Raw genomic sequence first — 26,959 nt, forward strand, 5'->3', positions numbered from 1 at the left:
TAAATCTCCAACGGTCATTTTCATTCACACTGATTTTTTTTTTTTTTTTTTAATCAAGTTTTTTTTTTTATATAGTATATATATCTTTTCAGCATCAATAATTTCATCTTGAATAGTTAAACAATAAAAGATCTGGCAATGATAAGGGAGGATGGAGGATGTACGTACAATCGACACACAAATGAGCGACTAAAGAGAAAGAGATAATGGTGGTGAAATGACGAGTGGAAGAGAAGTGAAACATCTTCCAGAAGAAGGTGTTTATGAGCTAGCTAGTGGCGAATGGCAGGAGTAGCTCCACAGAGTTAAGAGTTAATGTTATCATTATTGTTGTCGAGCGTGAATAAATAAAAACGGCTGCCATGATCGCAGGGAACGCCACGCCCTTCTGCCCCCCCCTCCCCCCTCCCCCTCAGGCTTAGTCTCCCCCCCCCCTCCCCCCCCCCGGAATATAAAGCAGGTGTGTTGACTGTTCTGTCCATCCGTCCTTCCTTGTGTTCTCCTCATCCTCCTCTCCTTCAATGAGTCTGTGCCTTTCATGGAGTATTTGCATTTCTTCAGTCCGACCCCCGACACTGGGTTTAATACCTTCAAGACAAAAAGAGAAAGCAAGCAAGTTAGGATGATAAGTTGGTGTAAAAGGTGTTGCCACAACCATGACTCAAACTTCACAGTTTCGTCCTTTAAGTGATTGTATCTTTAAATAGATTGTGTTGAAGTGGTTCCATACCTATAGTAGTTTGGCTTAAAGGGCCCGTTCTTGTTCAAGCCCAGATATTTGGCCTGCTCGTCACTCAGCTCTGTAAGATGTGCGTCAAACGTAGGGAGATGTAGGCTGGCCACATACTCATCTGGAGGGCAAGAGAGAGAGAGAGGAGGAACATGTTAACATTCAGCAGGCGTCTGAGGTTATTTAATCATTCAAATGAGAAAAGGAAGAGGGAGGCTCTAGGGTTTACCGTCTCTCTATCTCTTTTTTTTTTTTCCTCTGCACTGTCTTCCATCTTCCTCCTCATCTGCTTTCCTCTCTCCTCATCCTTCTTTGCATCTTAACCTCATTTCTTTCCTAAGCTCTTCCTTTCATTGTTTCCCTCTTTCCCTCCATCATCTTTTCCGTCAGTGTGTGCCGTGGTAACAGCAGCAGTCACTGACAGGTTGACCTACATTTGACTCCCTGTTTTTCTTTATCATGTATGTGCTCCGCTCTGACCCCAAGAGGCAACACACGCACGCACACACACACACACACACACACACACACACACACACACACACACACACACACACACACACACACACACTTCTACTGTGAACGATATGGAGACGACTCCGGACTGAACAGGTGAGACGGTGTTGTCTATAGAGATAAATGCAATATGCCTGCAGGCTCTCTGCTTGGGTAAAAACAAACTCACTGCAAGTAACTTCCTGCTTGGTGGCGTCTTAAGTACCATACAAGGCTATTATGTATTTCCTTGTTTGTGTGCACATATACTTATATTTTGTGTATTTTTTGCATTTAGCAGTCTTTGTTAAAATCTCAAAGCTTACCCATCTTCTTGGGGAGCAGGTAAACATCCTGTTTGTAGCGTCCCTCTGGGGCATTGTACAGCTCTATCAGAGCCAGCGCCTGGGCGGAGACACACAAGCGTTACTCACATACACACACACACACAAACAAACAAAAATTATCAAATTCTTTATAAGTGATAAACAAAAACAAAGTGAGAGCAATGCACGAAATGTAAAAAAACAAAACTGTTCAATGCACAACAATGTAAAATGAGACAGAAATTGCTCTTGTGTTTTACCTGGGTGGTGGCGGTGATGGAGAGGACAAAGGTGGGCACAGTGGAACAGCTGAGGTTCAGCAGGCGACCCTGTAGAGGAAGACAAAGCAACACAAAGTTAAGAGTCAGCAAGGTTCCTCTTTCCAGTTGAGAGAAAAAATTTTGCTTTTTGAAATCTTATCAGCAACTGCTTCGTCTTGATTCTGAAGTCAGTACTGTGCAACTTACATTAACAAAAGATGTTTAGTGATGCCCAAAATAATAAACTGTTACTAGCTGCTGTCTGATATGCTGCATTGCAGTGATTGATTTTCCCAAGTGTTGCAGAAAATTAGGTAGTTAGTATGTAAAACTGAAACACTCTGCAGCTTAGAGGAAGTGGGAACAGAGACGTGTATTATTGTTGCAAGATAAAAAAGCAGAATTAAAACAGATACTAAGGTTTTGATGGCCAGTGCACACGAAACATCCTGTTCAATACTGAAACCTGCAATTAGTCCCATAATCTTAAAATGATGAGTGTTTTTAATGCCATTATGGCATGTTGTGCCCTCAGTACTGCCTCCACAGCTGAGATCGACTCATCAGCCAAACTTCGTCTTTATGTCTCATCTCTCTCTCTCTCTAGTTTAGCAATGGAGCCAAGCACATATCATGATTGAAGGCAAATTTATGAAACAAAGGGTAATGAACAAGTATCATGATTTTAAACTTAGTGTTGGAACAGAGAGTGGTGGTGGAGGCAGGAGAGGTGAGGGTGGAGAGGCTGGTCTACAGATGTGGTTGAAACCTGCTGGAGATCAAACAGCAGCAGAGAGACAAACAGCAGAGGGCTGGCAGGTTGTCTTTCTGGCCTCACAGCTTGTAACACACACACACACACAAACACACACCTTGTTTTAACCTGCAATGTGCATATGCTTGGTTCTGTGTGTCTGTTTGATCTGTCGTATATTTTCTGAAATAAAATTTGTTGACGGAAATTTGACTGTCACCATTTCTGTGCAGCTAATATATCCAACTAAGAATCTAAATGAATCTACTGATATGTTCTTTCAAAGTCCTCTGGGTAAGACCGTGTCAGTGTGTGTATGCTGAGTGTGCCCCCAAAGCTTACCTCAGCCAGCAGCACTATTCTCTTGCCATCGGGCCAGATGACGTGGTCCACCTGAGAGCGCACTCTCTCCCAGGTCAGTTCAGGAGTCCTCAGGCTTGCCTAAAGGATGAGCACAACATCATCAGCAATTATTTGATTCCACTTCCACCTCTTAGTTCTGTTGGGCTGAGCTGTCATATGTCTGTCATCCCGGGCCAGAAGTTGACTCGGTGTGCTTTTTTCTTTTCCAGTACTAAAGTACTTAAAGAAGGGAGTCACAACTTCTTGTAGTGTCTGAGCTACTTTCCTGTTTGCTGTCTTCTGTAAGAATTCTTCTCATATTTTACTATTCCTAACAAGTGTTCTCCCTGTTTTATGGTCAGGGGAATTCAATCTGTGGACCATGACTTTCATTTGTGTGCTCTATGTTATTGGTAGCTGTTCATTTGTTGTGATTTGATTGTATTTTAATGATGCGCTCACTGTATAACCCTCGTCATGAACACATGATTAAAAAGCCTAAATGTCTTGTTTACTGCAGAACTAAGCTGATCTAACAATGGCATGAACCAGTGGGATTAGAACCTTCATTAAGGGATTATGAACAGTGAAATTGGCAAAAGGTAGTGGTAGAGGTAAAATATCTTAATAGTTCAAACTGATTCATTAGCTACACTGCACAGAGGGGTAAAAAATGTAACTTTGTTATAGACCAATACAGCAGTTTGCTGCCGTATCGCTGATTTTCGATTACGTTTTCATCTTTTATGTCTCTTGGTATGTCATTCACTATTTTTTTGTTGCTTCACAAGTTATTAAAAGCTGCTAACTGACCACATCGATCTCAGTGTTGGAGTGTCCCATGTTGCAGACAATGCAGCCGTTCTTCATGCGGTCAAGGTACTCTCTCACCACCACGTTCTTATTGCCTGATGGAGCGAGAGAGAGAGGGAAATAAAAGAGAAAGTAAGATGATGACAAATGCACCAACGGTTAAAACGGTGATAAAGCAAAAATGTAAAGAAGACAAAAAGTAGACAGGCACAAAGAAAGAGAGTAGAGCAAACTTAAAGTTGTATCTAATGACACCATGAAAAGGCACTTACAGTAAAACTAGGTTTTAATGACTTCTTTAAGCAAAGAGCATAAGCATAATTAATTTAATCCGACAGTGTGATTTAATGCGAGTGGTCCACCTGTCTGCGTAGTGCATCTTCAACAAAATGCTATATGTATTAGGGTAAAGTTACACTTTTGCAATTTGGGAACATGCTGGATGCAAGGATGACTTGAATAGGAGTAGGATCAATCTAAATCAATTTTAGCAGTACCTTATAGGATCTAATGATTGGCCTGTTTTATGTATTTTACAACACTTTGTAACTTTATTGGGACAATCTTAAAACAAAAGCCAAGTGCCTTCGTCTACTTTATTATCATTTCTGTTCAATTGCAGTCACCCTTAGGAGAGCCCTCTGCTTCAGGCCTGCCAGCAACATTAGGTAATGAAGCAGAGAGACAAGAAGTTCTCTGCTCTAATTAAGTGTTCAGGACAACTCCCTGGCTGCTGAGGTGAGAACTTCATTAGTGGCTGTTAGACTCTGATGACAATGACAGACTATCTGTTCAGTCATCCTGAACAAACACTGACAGAATAGCATGTTCCTTTTACATTTATATCTTGGCCACCTTTCAAGTGAATGAGAGATTCTTATTCATGGAGAGAAACACACAGAAAGAGACAGTGGCTGCACAGACCTGTGCAGGTGATGACGATGTCCACTTGTCTGATAACTTCATTCAGTTTCACCAGCCTGAAGCCGTCCATGCTGTGTTGGGAAGAAAGACATTTAGGTGCATAAGACTAATGCAACGTCAACACCGGCAGTGAGCCTTTAAGGAACTCAACCAGTTGAGTCTTACCAGGCCTGCAAGGCACAGATCGGGTCGATCTCTGTGACGTAGACGATGGAGCCCATTGCTTTGAGGGCGGCACAGCAGCCTTTTCCCACCTGGTGATAACAGACATGTGATATTATCATACAACAATAATAATGTGAACCATTTATCCATCATTTTTAGCTATTGTGACTTCCCTAAGTTAGAATAAGTTCTAACAGAAGCTGTAGACAGCAGCTAGCCTCCTCTACAGTCAGTGAGGATTTTCTATAAGCACAAAGCTCTCTATACACTGTTCCATGGTAATAAAGTTGTTTCAAGACCATTTTTTGAATACTAAATTGTGGGACGACATATACTTTGGTGTCTTAAAAAAAATACTTCTTATTAGAATTATGTTTGGAGATGCACGAGTTAGTGCCACTAAGTTTTCCATTTGAAGGAAAAGTGCAACATTTTTTGAAAATCATCTCTTATTTGTCTTTTAACCTACGTCCAGATCTTTCCATTTTTATAAGTGGATTTATTTTAGCTTTAATACATTTTACCCGACTTGTATTTCAGGATAAATATCGTATATGGTTTCTCAGTGAAAAAGCATTATGTTCAAGCCTGTATGGAAATGTCTGCCTTACCTCTCCGTATCCACACACCACCACCTGTTTGCCTCCAAACATGACATCAGTGGTCCTCTTCAGGCTGAGGACAGAAACACAATTATACTGACAGCCATAATATTTATTCAGACTGTTTGGAGCAGAGGAGAGTTGGGTGTAATTGCCCTGCAACACTCAATGCTGTTTCCTACCCGTCCAGGATGGACTCCCTGCAGCAGTAGAGGTTGTCAAACTTCTGCTTGGTCACTGAGTCGTTGACGTTCATCGCTGGGACACAAAGCTTCCCAGCTTTGGACAGCTGGTACAACCTACAGGGAATATGTTTTAAGACAGGCTTAGTTTTAATCATATTAATTTGTGAATTGTTAAATGTAAAACAAATATCCTATCTGACATTCAAGTGTTATATACACAGCAATTGTGTTGTCTCAGTGCAGTATTAATGATAACATTTTCACCACCAGATGGCGATGTTACACCACCGGGAAATCAGGAGTGTGTAAGTGCATGTCTGCGTTTGAGTGTGAGTTTGTGCAACAATTTACTTGTATATTCTCAAATAAAAACAACAAAAACCAGAACTCGTATTATCTGAGGTAAGGTCATTTTTTTTTTTATGAAAACATTGCTTAGGTTGATGACAAAAAGCAAGAAAGTGTTCATGCTGTGAGTCCCACCTGTGCACACCGGTCACACTCTCCTCTACAATGCCCTTGATCTTCTTGAACATGTTGGGGTATTTTTTATAGATCCAGTGAGTCAGATCTCCACCGTCATCCAAGATCTGACAGAAAGAAAATACAAAAATAAGGATGCAAAATGTGGACTAAGACATATCTGCTTAATACTTAATAAGTCCATGAAAATATTTTATTAACTTATTTCTGCAGTTTCTTCCTGCATGTCTAACAAATGTTATGGTTGAAGAAAAAAAAAGAAAAAAACCCAACAATTTGCTGTTTATTTTATCCTTCATGTACTTCTACTCAGTATAAAAATAGATTCCTTGTATTTAAAAAGATCTAGGTCTTCTGTTGAAAATAGCTGCACCTGTAGGAATAAATAGAAAGCATAAGTGAGCTTTATTTAGAATGTAGGTGTGCTACCATGTTGGGTTGCCAGCCTTCCACGTTGACACAGCGATCGATGCACCACCAGAAGTCGTCCTCTGACTCACCCTTCCATGCGAACACACTGAAACCTAGAAAGAGACAGGAAGCATTTTATACGTAGACATGGAGAGAGCATCTAGATATTCTAAGAAGGGAAAAAACAGGAGAGAAGGATAAAGGGCAGGTGTCACAAACAGGAACTCCCAGTCTCACCTCCCTCTGCCAGGGCAGCTGCCACTTCATTCTGGGTGGAGTAGATGTTGCAGGCTGCCCATCTGCACTGAGCCCCCAAAGCTGACAGGGTCTCCATCAGCACCTGAGGAGAACAAGGGTCAAGTTTGACTTTTTGTTGTGGCAGCTGCGGTAAAACCCTCTTATGTTGGGGCTGTGTGTGTGTGTGTGTGTGTGTGTTTTCTGTGTTCCCACTCACAGCAGTCTGGGCAGTGATGTGGGTGCAGCCCACGACCTTGGCACCGGCGAGGGGTTTCTCCCCCTGGGCTCGTTTCCTCAGAGCCATCAGGGCCGGCATCTCTGAGAGAGACACGCAAATGAACACATAAGTGGATAATCAGCTGGGTGGTTAAGGAATTCCCATCATTTAATCCTTTAAATACTTCATCACTAATCCAACGACTCATCCAGCTGAAGGAGTTAGTGATGCTAAGGATGTAAGTGTGTGTGTGTGTGTGTGTGTGTGTGTGTGTGTGTGTGTGTGTGTGTGTGTGTGTGTGTGTGTGTGTGTGTGTGTGTGTGTGTGTGTGTGAGAAAGAAGCCTGTAGGGATTCTCTGTATGGCTCTCTGTATGTTCTGTGAAGTAATTAGTGGATGATGTGCACTAATGTGTTGGTTCTTAAATGGTGTTCTCACTTGTAGTGAGAACACCATAACAGCACACACACCCCCCCCCACATTGACACGCACACATCAAAAAACACTTTGTATTAGCCCTCATGTTTGCATTACTGCCGTTACAGTTCAAATCTGCGCTACATTAGGAAGGGAACTTGGCTACCGACTTGCATCCACTAAACCCTTAAGTTCGCCCATTTTTGGAGTGGGGACAGTTTACCTTGCTCTGCAATCTCGATCTCTCTGCGGCCGAAGTCGGACTGTTTGATGTTTTTGATGCAGAAGTCGCCGTTGCCCTTGGAGTTCTTCTGCTGTTTGTCCCGAGGAGACGTCTCATCGTCAGAGCTGTCCGTGTATGATGCCGCTGTCAGAAGAAACGCACACATAGACAAAAGTATTGTTTCTATGTCAGACACACATTAAAGTACAATATTGACAGACATCTCAAAATATGAGTAAATGTACGTTTTTATAAACAATTTGTACATGTAGAACAATTAAGCACAAGTGTAGTTTGCGATCATGTACTTTGAACTGCCCTCTGCTGCCCCCAACGTTAAAATTGTGCCCTGGATTTCTACTTTGCATTCTGAATTGACGAAGTGCACAGACTGATAGAAACTGCACAGAAGATTGCTGGTACTTGAAACGGGAAAGGACATTCCAAATGGAGAAGTCTTTTTTTTTGGTAAGTGGACCACTGCTCACAGAGGGATCAACCAGTTCAGCAGAGTCTTAAAAAGGCTCAGCAAAACCTAAGATCTGATAGTGTTGATTTACATTGATAACTTCAATCTGTTCTGGGGACGCAGATATCTTTTCGTGGCAGTTAAAGCACAGAGTGACCATTTGTGGTTCAGTCTGTGACACCCATCAACCAGGCCCTATGACGATGCATTTTGGCTAACGGCAGCCTCAGCACCACAAAGAAAAAACAAAAAAACATCAGCCTCAATGTCAGAGTGTTGACAACCAGCTTATGGATCAGTCTCCTAAATCCTACCCCCTTCACTCTCCCCTGCCTTAAATCCAGCCTCCGCCGGTCACTGCCACGTTGTCGTTAGCCTCCACCCCGAGCACATTCATTGACATCAATCCCTCTGATGACAAAGATGACAAAAAGATGGAACTCCTCTCTCTGGGGCTGATGAGATTTCCCCCCACGCCCCGTCTCAAACAAACTAAGATGAGAGATTAAGGAACTGGATGTGATGCTAATGGGTGCCTCTAAGCTGCACTGTTGCATCTCAAATCACAGCCATTTAAATCATCACAAAGCAAATCTGTCTGGCATCAGTGCAGACAGGAGAGAAGATGCCCAGGACAGACAGGGTCCTTACCCCACCATATATATCCTACCATATATATGCCTCTTCTTTGTCTTATAGGACATGGATGGTTCATAACAAAGTCAAAGCTAAATGTGGAGAAGCAGTTTTCCGTTTGTGTGCTATCACGAGAAACTGAAGTCTGCTCCAGTTTTCTAAATCAGAGCTTAAAACATCTCTGTTCTTAAACTAATTTCATATCTTGCACTGTAATATTTATTCTACTGTTTAATATGCCTCATTTGATTTTATGTTAATCTTCTGTTATACTTTGTTTTAATCCTTTTGAATCCTATTTATGTGTTTCTCTGTTATATTGCTTTGTTACTTTTAGATCTTGTCATGCCTCTATGTTTTATCTAAAGCACTTTCACTTATTTGCAGAACAAACACAATGCGCCTTTGGTTTCTTCGCTGTGAATAAAGCCTGTACTTTCCCCCAACCCTGCAACTTTGGGAGGCCACAGATTCTGCACTGATTATAAAGCACTGCAGCCTGCAAAACCCTCAGCAAAAAAAACTCCAGTCTCTTTCCAATACAACACCGCAGAGTAAACACAGTACAAATGTGTTTCAACACTTGTACAGAAAAAAAAAAAAAAAGAAACCTGTCATAGAGAGGTATCGGTGCACCTCTTGGAGACAGAAACAGTAGTGCCCACAGTGCAGCAGCGTACTTAGTAATAAGATGCCTCCATGTCTGCCACCAACACTGAGAGGTTTCCTGTGCTTAAGGCTGACTCACTACACAGGTACGTCCCTCTCGTGTAGAGCAGGTACACGATGCCAATATCACTTCGAGCTGCCTTTCAAAATGACCATGGACCCACTCCAAATAACACTGGGTTCCTCGCCAGCTCTGTAACAATACAGACGTTAAAGAACATGCTGTACTGTTCCAGGAAGTGAAAGGCTTTAAAAGAAAAAGAGAAGGTAATAATCCACAAGTCTACCGTTTTCTTCTGAAACCTCCCATCCGTACTGACAGGAGGAAAGGGTGGGTGCGTGTGAGCCTAGGAGATCTTAGGGATCATGAGGGTGGATGTAGTGATACTTGGAAAGGATACTGGGACAAAGCCAGAGACAGTGTGCTGGTAAAGAAAAAAAAAAAGAAAAAAGTATTCTACATTCACACAGAGGGATTTTAGATACCACCAAGAGCTAAAAAGGAAAATATATTTAACCTATTCCACAACTCAAACATAATACTTCTAATTTTAAAGTCTCTACCAAGACTTATTACAGATTCACTTCTTTCAAATATACATCTAAAATGTGCATTAAAGTACTTTAGTACTCCCAAAACCTGTTAACAGACCGGGCATTCTGAAATTGGTGGGGTTCCCCTTTAAGAGTGATGGGGTGATTTGACAGATTATGGTCATACAAAATTCTTTACATCTACATAATCAACAAAATGCTAGAGTCGATGAACAACATAAAAATGTCTTTCCATAACAACATACATCTTTAATTTGTCTCTTATTTAATCCCAAAAAACAGACATGTTGTTAAATTTATTAAAAAGGTGATTCATAAATGCTTTTACAGACTTGGACCACTACCTTAAGAGGAGCCCTTATTGAAGATAATCTATAACAAAGTGGCCTTGGGAAAAGTACTACAAGTGTGTTCAGCGTGTCCTCTGCACTGTGGGAACCATCAGAGAAATAAGAGGCACTCCTGCGAGGGAATTATGCGAGAAGACAGGGAGTCAGCAGAGACGGGGGAGAAAAAAAAAAAAGGAGAGCATAAAACAGAGGGTTCAAAGGGGGAGAAAATAGGGCTGCACACGTTTCTGGAAATAACCTTCATATCGGCAGCACTCATTTCACTCAGTTTACATTTCCTGCTGTTAAGGTGTTAAGTCAAGAATCCAACAGCACTAGTGCAGACAAGCTCGTGAAATCATTAAAAAAAAAAAAAAAAAAATCCAGATTATACTTTAGCCATGATCTCACAGTTTCAGGCTGGAGTGGAAGGTTTCTTGGGAGGTCGAGTGTTTTAATGAGTTCTGATCTGTTTGCAGGAGGGAGGGGAATAAGAGCTGAGGTGAGAGGAGGTAAGACAAGTGAAGAGAAAAAGGGGAAGAAAGGAGAACACAAGATGTGAGTCACAGGGAACTGGAACAAAAGTCTCACCATAGAAAGCGAGTATGTCTACATTGAGTGTGTCAATTTTGATGTTGGAGTTGCAAAGCAAATACAGAGCAGAATTTAAAGACCAAACAAGAAATATGTAAATTTCAAGTAGGTTAGTCGGTGGCACTGTAGTTAAGAAACTAAACTATCAAAACGGGGGCAAAAGTTGTTTAGAGTATTTTTCTTAACCCAGGTAAGAACACTAGAAAATCCCTCCCTCTGTAATTTGTATAAATTATATTGTAGTATTAGCTAAGGCTCTTTTTCTAAAGAAACCATATGTTTGTCTTTTAGTGACTCAGCATGACCACCTCACCCACAGAGAAAAACCCTATATATTCCAAATGATACAAAAACTAAACATATTTATTTTCTCAGCCGTGTGGCTGCCTGCAATTGTGCCGACAGGAAGTTACAAAATGTTTCATCCTCTCTAAATAAGGGTACTGAATACTCCCTAGTTTTTTTTTTTGCCCCCCTGACCTGGCGGGTCCATTACGGCCATCCACTAATACTGACTGAAAGTCACTTGTCCATCTGTCGTCCATCTGTGCGTCCATCATTTTCTGCTGAGAGAGACACTGTCCGAGCAGTACAGATTAATTCGTAATGTTAATGGTGTCAATGGTAGATCTGTGGTCTGTGAATGAACCCGACACACAGCAGGAACTCTAAAAGCAGAGTTATCGGAAATGTTTATACTCTGCTTACGCCGCTTCAAGTTTGAAGGCTCTTTGAGTGGTGATGGCAAGAGGAGAGGGCTGAAGGGTAAGACAGAGAGCAGGGAAGGGCGGGAATGGATGACAGAGTTATTCATATCAGACTGTGCTCTCTAATCTTGATGCTATCCTACTATTTCTAGCACAGACATTTTGGGAAATGCAGTGCTCTTATTGGCTATCCTGTCGCTGATTGCCTAGAAACCTCATAGTGTCGACAAGACTCAGGGAAGTCACTGTGTGCGGCCAAGATATAGCCCAGCAAGTTGTGATTTTTACACATTGTTTTCTGTACCTAGGAAGAAAAAAAACATACATTTGTTTTAATGTTTAATTGGTGAGCTTTAGAGGTGCTGGTAGACTCGTTTTGTTACCTTTGGATAGAAGCAGGAAGTTGTTTCCCCTTAGTTCCCAGTCTTTATGCTAAACTAAGCTAACCATGTCCTGGCTGTAGCTTCCTATTTATCAGAGAGATAAATACGAAGGTCACTGCAGTTCCCACTTTGCCTTGTTTGTTCCCTACATTATTTAACCTTCGTTTTCCCCCGGTTGTAGGAGTACTAGGATATGCTTTAACCTCCCACTCTCCAGTGGACCACCAGCAGCTAATCCACTGAACACAGAGCCCCCAGTTTCACATGAACCGCAGTGTCAGAGTGTGAGAACGAGAGCCGGAGAGACAAGGACAGCAGTGAGCTGAGCACAAAGTACAAAATCACACAAAGGAAAAAGACAAAGCCAGCCAACTACTCCTCCAGGTGAAACACTGATCGAAATCTCCGCTTTCATAAAAAAACAAAAACATAATGGAAACATGTCATAATCGCTAGTGGGCTATTGAGATTGAGCAATAGGAGGGTGTGTGTGTGTTTGTGCGTGTCTACCTGAGCTGTAGCTGTCTGTGGACGACTGGGAGATGGAGCGGGACAGAGAGCGCCGGCCGATCTTGGAGGGACGTTTGTTGAACTCCTGTTTCTGGTCCGCAAACTGGATCTGCTCGTGGACAGAGAGCACAAGAGGACAGAGATCAGAGCTGGATACAGATTATGCTTAGTGCTTTAATGTGGATCACATGAACAACTTCTTTACAGATATATAATTCAGATATACAGTTTTTGAGAGGAAACTTGGACTGCATCTTTAAATACTACATTTCCGCTTAAGTCACGTCATTTGGTGTTAATGCAGGGACAGCAGAATCCTGTAACTTATAAATGTTTTTAAGAGGTACAAGATAAAGAAGGGTGATAATAAAAAAGAAGAGACAGAACAATTGCCCTGCCGTCTGCAAGGCAGGAGCCCGGCTTTGAGTTCACTCTGACTTTCAGAGATAATGGAGACAATGGGGCTATTATCAAGCAGTGACAAGGCCACACAGCTGACGAAGGTACAACAGTTCATTCTGGGCCTGTGAAATAAGTGGGAGGTGTTTGGCCATTAACTGTAGTGGAGTCAGGCCACAAACGGTCCGTGCTTCTATCGCTCTGTTGATCTTTCCGTTATTAGAGAGTCAATAGCTTGGTGAATCATAATTCATGTAATGATAATATTACAGTGCAAATAGCTGACTTATTCCAACCATAAAAGCACAGGACGGGGGGGCTGTATGCTGTAAAGCATGAAAACAACATTGTATTTATTCTCTGACTGAGTCAAGCTGTTGAATGACGCCCCCAAATCTTTACAATCATTCATTCTGTCGAAGTGAGAGATTTTGCCAATGCCACAGTCCTATGATGGAGATGGTGAAAAAAAAAAAAAGCTTTCAAGATTTCATAAAAGAAGAACACGAGTCATTCCTCATTCATTTTCCTTCTTTATCATTCTCCTTGTTGAAAAGACCGTCCTTGAGTACAAAAGAAGCAAATATTTTCTGTTTTTTATAAGAGAGAAATTACAAAATTTCTGACATTCAACCACATTGTGTGTGTGCACGTCAGATGAAAGGAAGCTGTGTGTGAGGAGACTTATGTAGTATGCACGGCCAGAAAATGTTCTTAAAAGTATTAAAGTAAAAATAGTCAATGCAGAAAAATTCCTCTTTGACTGTTATGCTCTTATCACATCACTAGATTACTATTAATCATTAACTAGCCTGAAAGCAAGATTTTATTATTACAAATAATTCTTTTAACAATGATTAATCTGCTGATTATTTTCTCCATTAATCAACTGTTGCGTTTGTAAAAGTTCTGAAAATAGTGAGAAATGCCATCACAAATTCTTAGAACCCAAAGTGACACCTTCTCAATGCTTGTTTTGTACAAACAATAATACACACGCAAAAAATGTAAATAGAAGTAGAAGGTGCCAAAAATGTGTACGTAGCAACATTCCACCACTGCTCATTCATATTAACAATGTGCCAGACCATTAACAAATGACATAGCTGCTGTCCAATCACAACCGTATTTTTTCTCTTAGTTCAGTGATCTCTTAGCAATTTCTAAAGTGGTGCCCCATGGCTATAATGCAGCACATAGCATCAACTCTTTTCCAAACAGGTATGAGAGAGCTCCACCATGAAACATTACAGCTCTCAGAGATAAAAAAAAAAAACAAAAAAAACAATCAACCATTTCACATAAAGGCAAGCCACGGAACAATTCCCTGATGCTAAAATTGTAAATATACAATTCTAACATATGTACTATTTTCTTACTTTAATATCCACTATCGGCCAACTGATGGTTATTGAGGTTTTTAGCCATTTCAGCTTCATCCAGACCCCGATATCCTAAACCTCAAGAAACTGATGTCAGGGCATCCCCCCCTTCTTCTTACCTTTTTCACACAGGGCTCACTGCTTTCCCCAATCTTTTTCTTCTTCAGCATTGCCACATATGTGTTGGGGCGTGCAGTGAAGTTGCAAGTACGATGCACGTCTGATTAAAAGGCCTCGCGCATTGAGGGGGACCTCGTCTTTCAAGGTCTGATCATTTCATAGGCTACCTCTTCCCCCCCTCTCCCTCTTTTTTTAGCCTCCGCTTTCCTGCAATCCAGCCCAAACTGGTCCAACCATGTGCCAGCAAACACAATGCAATGAATTGTTTCCCCTTCCTTTCATTTTTCCCTTCTCTCATTCCCACCTCTGTATTCTTATTTTTTATTTGTTGATTGTTCAAGAGATTGGGGTCCCTGAAAACCAAAGGCAAACGTAGCATCTGCTGACACAAGATGGTTATGATGTGTGGAAAACTGAATACTAAATGTATTGCTCAAAATCTAGGGTGGGACTCTATGGAATTAATAAAAATGTGTCCTAAATTGTAGCACATAAACTTGTTATCTAAACAACTTTCTATCCAAAAGCTTCTAGAGTCCTTGCCAATGAAACGAAACACACAAAAAACACAAATTAAATCGAGCTATAATATTCAAAAGGGAGCAGTAAACCTTTAAATCGAGCTATAAAAAAAAAAAAAAAAAAAAAAAAGACAGAAGTAGCTATAGCAACGCTAGCTGCTCTGTGAGGTTTCACTTTAACTATATGCAAGTTTGAAGATCTTTATCTTCTCAACTGATGGTCCTTGGAAAGGCCATATCCATTCTACTGCAGGACAAAACTAACATGAGAGTTCAGCTGGAGGTGCTAATGACCCCGATCCCTGCAACAGGCTATAATACAGCGATTGGTTTATCGGATGAAGTTTAGATGAGGGGCTTTAGGAGCTCAGAGTTGCAGTGAAGGATTGAGGGTCATTTTTGGGAGCTCAGGAGGAGGGGATACAGGGAGTTATGACACAATATTTGGGATAAGATTATCACAGGTTAGCTCAGGCTACAGAACAGGGGGTGCTGCCAAAGATAATGGAAAAGGTTTTCTTATTGCTCTCATTCTTTTGAGCCTTTCCCAAAGTACTGCTCTGGACATATTACATTCATCTCTACTTGTAAAAAATACAGGATTTGATTTCTATGCTGCAACTTGTTCAAGGCAAGCAAAAACAAAATCTCCAAAATTATAAATATTGCATATATTAGGCAAATAGCAGGAACAAGCGATAGTACAAAAAAACAAACAAAAAAAAAAAAGAAATGGTACAGATTCCTGTTATTATTAACCATCAGTTTACTTCTAACAAGCCATACTCGCTGCAATCAGACTTTACGATTAATTTCAAGGTAGTGAATGAGCTGATGTTCTTAGCCACAGCAGATTACAATAACCCGCCGGCCAAATGCTGGTCAGCTGTTCCTGCAGCTTACTACCCTGCTCCGAGTCTTTCTGTGCCTATAAATGAAGTGTGTCGTATTGTGGGCGGTGACCTGCTGATATGGTAGATAAGATAGATAAGATAGATCACAGAGAGAATTGTTATGCATTATGTAAGAAAGTCACTAAGGACAACTAATGGAGACTGCAGCACTCTGCTCCTGTACTAGTACACTGAATAGGTTTACATGACCCAGCAAAACTGGCTGCTTGTTTGGAAAAGTCATTATGTGGCGTTTATTCAAATCGGTCTAAAATTTAGAGAGCAGCTGAGGACAGGAATATCATTATGACTTTCAAAAACCTCCTTATATTTACAACATAACTGGGTGGGATTTTCTTCCATCTCTCATTTGACTATGAAAACACTGGAGGCAAACACTCCAAGAGACCAGAAATATATTGGGCTAAACGAACGATCACTTTTGGTTTGAAATGGAGTACACGATGCGGTCTCTTTCCTTCCACCTCTGAGACACTTACAATCTTCCACCCGCTCTTTGCCTCTCCAACTTGTAGTGCGCCGCTTTCCATTACAAATGGTGGCGGATTGGGAACTCAATGACATGTGAATAATGAATGTGGGAGACTGCCACCTTCCACTCACCAGTGTGTTTTGTGTGTGTGTGTTCCACAATCAGATTGGACTGCAGGGAACCAAGACAGAGTTGCTAACACTTTACTACTAGTGAAAAACACAGTAGCAGAGTGGAGGTGGGATACTGGGAGAGAAGCCAGGTGTAGGCAATCCCACTGAGGTGGACTGTGATGGTTGGCGAGGATGACTTGGACAGCATGTTCACGCTTGTTTTTTTAACACTAGTAGCCCTTTACAAATGCATGTGCACAAAGCAGATAATAGTTCCTAATTGCTGCTAGGCAACTACTGCAAATCTGTTTCAAACATGGTGCTACTTTGCTCTTAAGTGCACGCTTAAGTGCTTAAACAAAATTAAGACACTGCCCACTGCATTTCCTTTTACTCTGTTTTTATCAAAAATAACAAATGCACATACTCTACAGGCTCCTAGATCACACACACACACGCTTTGTGTTCCATCTGCTTATCTTACTCGTGATACTATACAGCAATATCCTAACTTAATCTTTATCCTGGCCCCTGCAATAACCCCATTCCCTTACTACAGAGTTGTTTCAACTCTGTGGTAAACAGTCTTGTGTCAGGACAGGGCAGGGGATCTCCAGCTGAACACAGAAACAAGCGAGCTGAACGCCATAGGAGCTGTGGCACAAGGCAGAGAGATCGTCTGTGCCGGCCCGGTGAAACAACAGAAACCCCTCTGGGGCGAGGAACCAAGGAAAAACAAACAGGCACAGATGTACCGGAGCAGCAAATGTGATGAGATATGATACCAGAGCCATGTAGTGCAGCTGCGGCTCATCATGCTGAACTGGCAAATTCCTCAACTAAAATAATCAGAAATGAATGTAGTTGTACGTACAGTACCAGTTAAAAGTTTGGACACACCTTCTCATTCAATGGTTTTTCTTTATTTTTATTTCTATTTTTTTCTACATTGTAGATTAATATTGAAGACATCCAAACTATGAAGGAACACATATGGAATTATGTGGTAAACAAACAAATGCTCAACAAACCAGAATATGTTTTATATTTTAGATTATTCAAAGTAGTTGAAAGAGAAGGTGTGTCCAAACTTTTGACTGGTACTGTAGATACTAGGACAGTTTTAAGTGTTCACTAATGAACAATTGTAACTTTTCTTAGGACATATTTTACATTATAACCACTGGGTTTTGCTCATTAATTATGTGTTGATTCAGCAGCATCTGAAGTGTTACAGAAGCAGGTCAGAATGTCAGAGAATAAGCACTTTAAAAAAGCTTTTCTATGTTTGAAGAACAACCAACAGCAGAGGAAGAAAGATTTTGACAGATCTACTCCCTTTAGAAAATGTGTGTGTATCTTTACATAAACAAACAAAAAATAGAACTAAAAACTCAAAACGTTATTAGGCATATACTATATTGCCTCCGGTGTTTTCATGCCCTGAGCAGCAACACCATGAATACTCAGCATTACCTTGATGTGCTCCGATTGTCTGCTCCTCTCCATCTTCTTGAGACCCACCAGGTTACACACTCTCCTCCTTTCCTTTTCCGCCAAATTCAAATCAACAACATCTGATTCGAAATTCGCAGGGACGCAAACGATTCAGTGACACGACATAAAAAAGGCACAAAAAAGGTTCTTCCTGCTTGTACAGCCTGTACCCTCACTAAGAGACAGACGGAACAAAAGATTAACTGCAGAAGCTGTTATAAAAAGAATGCAAGCTGGGTGGATTTTGTTACAGGTAGGGTTACGTTAGTGTATGAAAATGGCATAACAAAGAGGCGGCAGGCAGCCTTTTATAAGTACATTACTTCAGATCTACCTGGATAAAAGCAGGAAGGGGTTCTAAATAAAAAAGACACACATATGCCAAGGTGAGAAATCAACAACAACAAACAGCTGGAAGCCAGGTTACAAGCTTAGATTTGGTTGCTAAAGCTTTCTGTTCTAAACAGGAAATCAATGCAAGTCCCCTTTCTCCTCTACAACTTGCTAAACTCACAATTCATTTGTTCCAATAAAAAAATAGTTTTCTGCACATGAACAATGCACATATCAAAGTGCAAAATGCCAAGCTCCCTCTGCATTTCAGCTGCACTCAATAAGCCTTTGGCATGACTCCAAGGGGGAAGAAAATTAATGTTTAGCTCAAATGTTTTCCAAGTCTTTGCGAGCAAAATGAAATCCAGAGGCTGTCTAAAACCTCGGAAGATTAGTTTGAGGTTTGGCCAAACAGCAGCAGTGAATGCCGTCTTGAAATACTCCCGACAGTAGCTCTGAAATCACAACGATAAGTTAGCGAGACCACAACTTCAGCGGAGCTCGAGTTGGACGTCACCTTTGATGTCACTGATAGATGAGCGGACTCTATCAAAAACACATTTGTAACTAAATGCACACAGGTCTGACGTCACACCACATTTCTTAGGCTCTGGTTTAACTAGGGTGGGTTGAACCGGCATGCCTTCTCTTTTACCAGCAAAATCTGCCACATACCCATGCAGTCATACAAACACCTGTTAAGTGACGAGTGATACGACAGGGAGTTAAATACTGAGCAGTAGGTGGTTCTTTTTAGGTTAGGGTTGAGCATAGGGGCAAATTTATATTCATTTCTGGTTTTCTTCAATAGAAAACTGAATATCTTTTGGTTTTGGACTGTTGTTCAGGCAAAACAAGCAATTTGAAAACATTGCCTTGGACTCCGTGGCAAAGGGGATGTTAGTTGCAGCCCAATATAGGATAATCTGGAATGAGTTACTATTTATCATTCTATACCTTCTTCGTTTTTTCCCTTGCGTTGAGATTCTTGCTGGAAAACAACAAGGTCCTTCCCCTGCAATACATACCGTCAGCCAAATGTTTTCCTTAAAAAGAAGGCCTTGAAATTTGTTGCGACACCGTGTTGCATGCGTGCCGTGTTTGTGTACTCAGTTGTACCTATGGGGATAGAAGCGGGTATGCGATGCTGACGACATACAGCCGTGTCTTCACAGCTGTATGGTCCGCAGGGTGTCTACGCAGGTCCCATGTGAAAATTTCCTCCTTCAAGTTTCTGCAGAAGTCCTGAGCATTGTGGTTTCTCAAAACAGAGTACCTAAACCCACAAATAAAAAAAAAACATTTTCATATCCCTGTATATGAGCTTTTTTCTTTGCTTACAGAGCTTTTTTCTTCTTTAAGTCGATCCATACCAGAAGATATTCATCGGGTTCTGGCTACACTTGTGTCAGAAGGAACCCGATCCTAATCAAAATACAATGGGGGTCATGGGATGGAGACCCCTTTGGCAACCCAACACTGGGCCTCTTGAGCTGTCAGCTGGTTCGGAGGTCCACTCTCAAGCCCCGCACATGGAAACATGTCACCAGTGAAATATGGTTGCAAAATTGTCTTTGGTCTTTGTGACTTAAGCCCCAAAACATGAACAATGACAAATATATCGAACATTTCATTCACATTTCTTTGCTTGGTGGCCAATGGGCATCACCCATTACGAATCTAAATAGGAGACTTCACCGTTTTCACAGCCAGTTATGACACTTATTATAAGAATGGCCCTGTAAACAATAACAGTCACCTCTCAAAACTGCACATACATTAGATGAAGTTATCAGCCAATTTGGAATCAACCCTAATCATTACCTCCACAAATATTCTACAGGCCTGCTACAGCAGACAGTAACTGCTATTTACAGAGTTGAGAAACTTGAAGAAATAAGACAGAAATGAGTGCATTTACAGTTAGAGAATCACTCAGAGGAGGTTTTTTGCAGACAAGCTCTTGGGATCATCATTTGCTGCGATGTACACAGACTAAAATAATTTGCACTCTGTCTTGAACTGTTCCGCTCCCCACAATCCAGCATCACCTTCAACTGGTCAACAAGGTTATGAGCTCAATTATGTGTTCCTGGTTGTTTCCTCCGGCTTACATGGTCCTGTGTGTGTGTGTGTGTGTGTGTACGCTCATTTCTATTCATCTTATCCAAGCTTGGGGCTGAGGTTTTGTGCTTCCATGACTATACAAAGCAGAGGCCGAAAAGACGAGTCTGCCGTCTCACAGAAGGCTCGTCTGTCTGCTCATCCATCTGGTGCCAAATGTCATTATTCAAACAGACCTGAAATTGCACTGATATTCCAACATTTTTTATGCAGTGTATACAGCGGTTTGAATGTTTGAGTGATCGCTCCCTAGCATATCAGGAGTGAGAGAGAAACGTCTCCGGTGAACTGAGGACAGCAGAGAGGAGTGAGTGAGGAGGCAGAGTGTCGATATAATGAGGACGAAAGTAGACATGCTCCGTTTCACCATAATCATATTTCAAAACACTCCCACGCACAGCCTTTCAAGCTGCAGGACATCCGTAATTACTGGCCTAAATGACACAAAATCACCATCAACTTAGACGTCTGTCTTTCGGTTTCTTAGACCTCCACCTCAAAGGGGTGCCACAGACCATTGAAGGCCACATTATTCAACCCCCCCCCTCCAGTCCCAACCAAAGAGCCATTGTCCACAGAGACAAAACTCAATGTGTGAAACCTGTGTTTGTCTTTGTGTCAGAGATGCTGAGACCCCATGTCCCGTGAAATGGAGCCTCATCTGCCTGACATCTGATTGTTTGTGTGTTTCCCTGATTGAGAAAGCTCTGCCAACAGCTGTGGTCCTTCCATTATGGCAGGGATGCCTTTTCTATGATCGAACAAGAACACCAGACAGAGAATAAATAAAGCACATTGTGTTGTTCCCCACTTCTGTCCAAGCTTCCTGCAAGGCCATGAAAGGATGCCATGTAAAATACGGTTGTTAGGACGCTGATTTTCATAGCACTTCCACTAAAAGCACAAAGACATTTTGAGGAGTTAGTTAAACACTTTTGACACATTTTGAAAGCTATTAACATTTAACCTTCAGTAGGAATTACAGGACCTTAGGGGGCTATGACTCACTATTAAGGATTTATGTTTCTCGGCTTTGTGTGTCCCAAAATTAGTTTGAAATTAGTTGCAGAACAGCGGCTCCCAGTAGACATTTTAGATTCTATAATTTGGTGACTTAACACTTCAGTCAACATCTCTCAGTCAGCCCGTATGTCTATCTGAATCAGTAAAGAGACATGCACTAGAGGCAAACTAGGGCCGGGGCCAGCAGAGAGCTGTTGCACGGTCCTTTGTGAGGAAACCCAAAGGGAGAGAAGGGAAGGAAGTGTTCTCCATCAGACCAATTGGGAAGCTGGCTGTTTATATCTCCTCACTGCTGCTCCCCTCTGGGGGATCGCAGCCTTGATGGCTGGCAACACAACCTGAGCTCCAGCCAAAGAGCAGACACACCGAATCAGTATATGCGACAGCATGAAAACACAAAACCTATTTATCATTCTGTTTTGTGTATTTTCTGTATTGTTAATTATTATTCAGAACATATCAGCCTGATTTTTCAGCAAATTGAACCATATGACTACATAGCAGAGAGCAGTAGAGAATGGCCGATGTATTTGGGTGCCTATTACAAACATTTAATTACATTTATTTTGTATAGCCCAAAATCACAAATTTGCCTCAGAGGGCTTAACAATCTGTACACATGCGACACCCTCACATCGGCACAGGAAAAACTCCCCTAAAAAAAAAAACCTTTAACAGGGAGAAAAAAGGAAGAAACCTCTGGGAGAGCAACAGAGGAGGGATCCTTCTCCCAGGATGGACAGAATGCAATAGATGTCATGTGTACAGAATGAACAACATAATAGAGATACAACACATTCAATGTTTATGACATAAATGATTCATATAATAAGAGTAGTAAGCAGAGTAACAAAGTAAAAAGTTAAGACTACTTATAATTACAGCAGCGATGACCATAGTAGAATTATAACTAAGATAAGATAAAATAATATAATCCTTTATTAGTTCCGCAGGGGGGAAATTTGCAGGATTACAGCAGCAGAGAGGATAGTGCAAACAAGAGACAGAGTAAAAACAAGATCAAAACAAGTATTATAAATAAGTAATAACACAGTAAAGAATATTAAATAAGTAAAAAAGTAAAAAATCCACAATAACTAAAAAATATTATATATACACAGACAGAATAATCATTGTATAATTGTTGTATTGCACGATATTGCACAGATTTATATACATGTGTGGTCTACTGGGCACTGCTACTGGGTACTGATATATTGAATAGTAATAGTAATGTGACTAATAATAATAATCGAAGTAGCAGTTGGCGTTGATTATAAAACTTACTACTTATACTATTCATTAATTTCACAGGGAACAAACGTTATTTTGTAAAATTAAATGTAAAAAAAGATAGAATTGTTACATAGAGAAAAATACTTAAAATCTATTGGTCTACGTTCTTTTAGTCGACCCTCATCTAACAACTGATTTATCTCATAAAACAGATATATTTTTGTTTGCTCTTTTAATGGGGAGGGATTACTGGGGAATGCCACATCTTTGGAAAGAAATTAATGTACAAGTATTCTCTAGTCATATCAATGCAAAAGAATTTCTTGAAATCTGATTTTTGAAAAAAAAACAAAAAAAAAACTGTGTACTGAACAAGATGCATAAGCCCTTTATCAAAACTGAATACAATAGTTAAGTGCACTGAACCAAAACACAATGAACCAGCGACCCATTTCAAAGTCACCCATTTGAATGTTGACTGAAAACTTGAATTGCTACTACACTATGTTTAGTGTTTTGTCAACACCTGCTCCATTCTGGGAAGCTAGCACTGACCGGGAAATCCCATATTACTAGACGGACACAAAGTCTAGATTGGTTATTGGAGGATGATTATGTTGGCAACAAATGGTTCAAGCAGGATTGTGATATGTGATATGCTTTCCATCCAGATAAACAGGTCTGGAAGCGAAGCCTAATATTAAGAGAGCGTCCGGCAAGTCCCTCAAAAAGGTGCCACAAAGTCATTTGACGAAGTCTTCAGGAAGACGGCTGTCAAAGTCCCAGGTAAACAAACTTTGCAGCCACAGCCAACTTTCGCTAGCCTTTGTATTTAATGTCTTTCCATATAGTGCCTGGCTGGGTATATCAGGCAATGTGTCCATGTGATGATAGCCGTAGAAAAGCTGATGATGACTAAACAAAGTTAAAATGAGGCATGGAAGATGAGACAGGCTAAGTGCAAGGAGGGGTACTCTCAAATCAAGTGCCAATGGGCTTTTAAAAGCTTAATGTTTGGATGCGGTCTGCAAAAAGACCTAGAAAAGTGAGATTGATGGCATTAGAAAAAAAAAAAAAAAGAAAGACCAAATGGAGAAGGAACGAGGAACGTGTACAGTAAATGGCTTAAAGCTATAAACAAATGTCTGGAAATAACCTCAAAGATAAATCCTAAAAGTGCTTCTGCCAGGCCGTCCCAAATCTGGGAGTAATTTAGGGAAAAATACAGATCTACAAAAACTCTAAAAAAAATCTTCTGAAAGACACCTAAAAAGAATAAAAGGCCTGTACGCCAAAACGCGTGAAATCCCAGTGACCATTCACATAAAAAAACTATACATCCTTTATTAAAATCAAACAGAGAGTGACTTATTTCTTTTAAAGTATCTAAGTGGTGAGGGCCTTTTAAAGTCTTTAATAGTTAATTACTACGTATTGAGAAGATCGATTCCAGCAATTTGGTCTTGCAGACATAAAATACTACATTTCCCATAATGCGACTCATTCGTTTATTTGATTGATTATATAGTTGGATTGAAACACCTATTCACATGTACACAGAGGCTTGATGGCAGTCACATGTAGACACAGGTGTTTAGTCCTGGGGCACAAATAAAAAGATTTATCATCAGATAAGTAGTACAAAGAATCCATTGGTCGTAAAAAAGCAGTCAAGACACCTTGATGGAAAAGTACATTATTGTTGTGACATCTCTCTACATGTGCATTTGGCCTTGGGGTTTAAAGTAGCACAAGTCTTTAAGGCCAACATGAGAGGCCACTGGCCAAAGAAACAGACATCTTATATTCTTCTCCTTTCATTGTAGTCATTACACTCCCTTTACCGCCACAGTTATTGCTATTCCTGGATTACTATTGTGCTAAAATAGACTATAGCAGACAGAGAGGTGCCTATGTTTGACTTCTTCTTCGGTCCTTCTTCTTACCAACACTCCACACACAGTCACACCCTTTTTTCAATCTTTTCTTCTTTTTTTATTGCCACCATTTAACAGCAGGGTCAAAATACAGGTCAGCACCCACACATTTAAATGACACCTTCACAATTTGTTGTGACATTTTTGTATTGCGCAGCTCACCGTGACAGAGGATTTCCTGGTCTTGACAGGGCACACTATGGTTAATGATATTGGCTGACAAGCCATTACTGTCAAGTATAGGACAGTCTGTCACACCCAAGGCTTTTCTAACTATGTAGGACTACGATCTCCGTTAAATAAATTCAATTTCGTTTTTTGTTATTTTAATGCATTCATCCACATACAGACAGATTGAAAACCATTACTGCAATACGAGTTTCAATATACCTCTGCTGTTGTGCAGTAGCTTATCAATTAACAGCTCTCCACAGTTTTCCTCACAGTCTATTAAATCAGCAGGGGGGCAATGTGCATGTTTTGCACCCCTCTGTTCACGTTTGTCTGAGTAATGTCCAATTTTGCAAGTTACTGGCACTTTCTGGATCACAAGTCAAGTTACTGTCTAACCCATTAAAAAAAACACACGCAAGCAGCAGATTCACCTTTGTTTTCATAATGAGAAGCTGCCCTGTTAGATTAACGTAAGAAGCCACAGCAGCAAGGGAAAAAAAAACATTTCTCCTGCACTGACACGTCATTGAGAAAGTCCATGTTAAGACTTCAGATTTTGTATGGAAACGATTGCTCCTGGAAAAAGCCAGCGGCAGAGACCAGGTCTTCATGTGAAACTACAGGAAAGACCAGACATTTTGCTGGACAGACACAAAAACAGGCGCAGGTCTCTGGCAGAGAGAGAGGCCTGGCTTTTAGCGAAACAACATTGTGGTCGTTAAGCTCTGGCAGCCACGCAGACGTACAGATGGACACGCAAGTCAAAGCAGAGCGGTGCATGGACTAGCAGAGAGCAACACACAGACATCTTAACATGTGAATGCACAGATTACTTATGTATGCCCGCCAGTGCCTGCCCCTGTGTAATGTTCACAAGTACAGATGGGAGATGTGAACCAGCTGCTATGACCTTGACAAACAATTTCCACACTGGGGTCAATACCGGGGCGGTGGGTCACACTACTGGACTACTTGCGCATGCAATCGGACAATGTGTTTTTATCCAACATATAAGATACAACAGGCTTCTAGAGAGACAAGGAATAAAAAGGAAGAGCAGCAGAGCGCGCGTACGAGAAAATCCTGAGAGGGAAGGTGGCTGCTCCAATCGTGGCTCGATTACCCTCCACCCATCCAATAGGAAAGACTTTCCTGCCCCTCTGACCAATAGAAGGAAAAGCAGGAAGGAGGAAGCAGCTAGTGTGAGGTGGTGTGTGCGAGCGTGCGTGTCAGACTGCAGCGTGCTGCCTCGAGGCTGGTCTGTGATGCAAGAATGGGCCCTGATGATTTATATGCATGGACAAGTATTCATAATGGCAAACATGGAGAGACACAAACACACACACTCTCACGAGTCATACACCCCCATTACCTTGCATACACTTGGCAGTTACCGAGCCCACACGCAATAACCAGTGGCCTAACACGTGCCCTCACAAACCATATATATTGCCAGAGGCTTTGTGCAAACACAGGGCTTCACTAGAGTCAGTGCAGCCACGACACCAGCAGCACGCCAGGTCACCAACTGCTCTTCCACTCTGAACCTGACATACAGCGTCAGCATATACAATGTGATAAAGCACACAGATACACTATACAGATGAAGGGCTAACGGCACAAGTGCCCGCTGCTTGACAAAGCGGTAGTCAAGTTTAACAAAGTTCTGTAATGGGAAGATTAGAGCTGTTACAATTGCACTCTTGATTTATTTCTCAAATCAATTAGAATCATAAAAGTAATAAACTGTGCACTAGTTGCAATTAATGAAAGTGCTACATAAATACAAAACGGCCCAGGCTCACTTAAGGTGGGCTGACCATTTTGGCCTGATTGCATTAATCTGTCACAATTTATTTTCCCGGTTAAAGGTTAAATATTAACATCCCTACTGCAAGCTATGTTCCGTTTCTATCAGGAAAACACAAAGTCAAATGTAAAAATGTCAGCAACGGCATCATGTTACAGTCAGAATGTGAGGAACATCGGATGAAAATTAAACATTTTGTTTTATGGGTTCAAGTTGAAGGAGTTTATGTACCCAAATGCAAGTGTATATACTTGGTCTGAAAAAAAGGGGGGGGGGCTTTCAAACATACATTTTATCATTTCATTGTAATCCATGTAATAGAAGTTGAGATTTTCAGTCTGGACTTTACTATTACAAGATTCGTCTCAAACATGATTAGTCTATACCACTCAGACTACAAATGTAAACCAGAACATTTTAGATGCCAAAATCTTTTTCCCGTTGCCTACGGATTCTACATGTGAATGCA

At 41.0% G+C, this 26,959-nt stretch overlaps 1 protein-coding gene across 2 annotated transcripts in view; it reads right to left on the reverse strand.

Moving 5' to 3' along the window:
* Window positions 1-443: 443 nt before the first annotated feature.
* ahcyl2b (adenosylhomocysteinase like 2b) overlaps window positions 444-26,959 on the reverse strand; it is a 36,229-nt gene continuing 9,713 nt past the window's right edge. Inside the window, exons 1-17 of one of the 2 annotated variants that reach the window (XM_054624287.1) lie at window positions 14,336-14,416; window positions 12,436-12,544; window positions 7,584-7,727; window positions 6,945-7,045; window positions 6,728-6,830; window positions 6,509-6,603; window positions 6,080-6,186; window positions 5,594-5,710; window positions 5,421-5,484; window positions 4,810-4,898; window positions 4,645-4,715; window positions 3,721-3,815; window positions 2,908-3,006; window positions 1,812-1,880; window positions 1,552-1,630; window positions 731-851; window positions 444-588 (exon numbers count right to left, since the gene is read on the reverse strand). In XM_054624287.1, coding sequence (XP_054480262.1) covers window positions 582-588; window positions 731-851; window positions 1,552-1,630; window positions 1,812-1,880; window positions 2,908-3,006; window positions 3,721-3,815; window positions 4,645-4,715; window positions 4,810-4,898; window positions 5,421-5,484; window positions 5,594-5,710; window positions 6,080-6,186; window positions 6,509-6,603; window positions 6,728-6,830; window positions 6,945-7,045; window positions 7,584-7,727; window positions 12,436-12,544; window positions 14,336-14,386 — 1,521 coding nt within the window. In that variant the 5' untranslated portion in view covers window positions 14,387-14,416 and the 3' untranslated portion in view covers window positions 444-581. Of the gene's footprint in view, window positions 589-730; window positions 852-1,551; window positions 1,631-1,811; window positions 1,881-2,907; window positions 3,007-3,720; window positions 3,816-4,644; window positions 4,716-4,809; window positions 4,899-5,420; window positions 5,485-5,593; window positions 5,711-6,079; window positions 6,187-6,508; window positions 6,604-6,727; window positions 6,831-6,944; window positions 7,046-7,583; window positions 7,728-12,435; window positions 12,545-14,335; window positions 14,417-26,959 lie in introns of those variants that run through there. The other variant, XM_054624286.1, reaches the window with a different exon arrangement.

The sequence above is a fragment of the Anoplopoma fimbria genome, chromosome 23 (assembly GCF_027596085.1).
Source record: "Anoplopoma fimbria isolate UVic2021 breed Golden Eagle Sablefish chromosome 23, Afim_UVic_2022, whole genome shotgun sequence".
Taxonomy (NCBI): Eukaryota; Metazoa; Chordata; class Actinopteri; order Perciformes; family Anoplopomatidae; genus Anoplopoma; species Anoplopoma fimbria.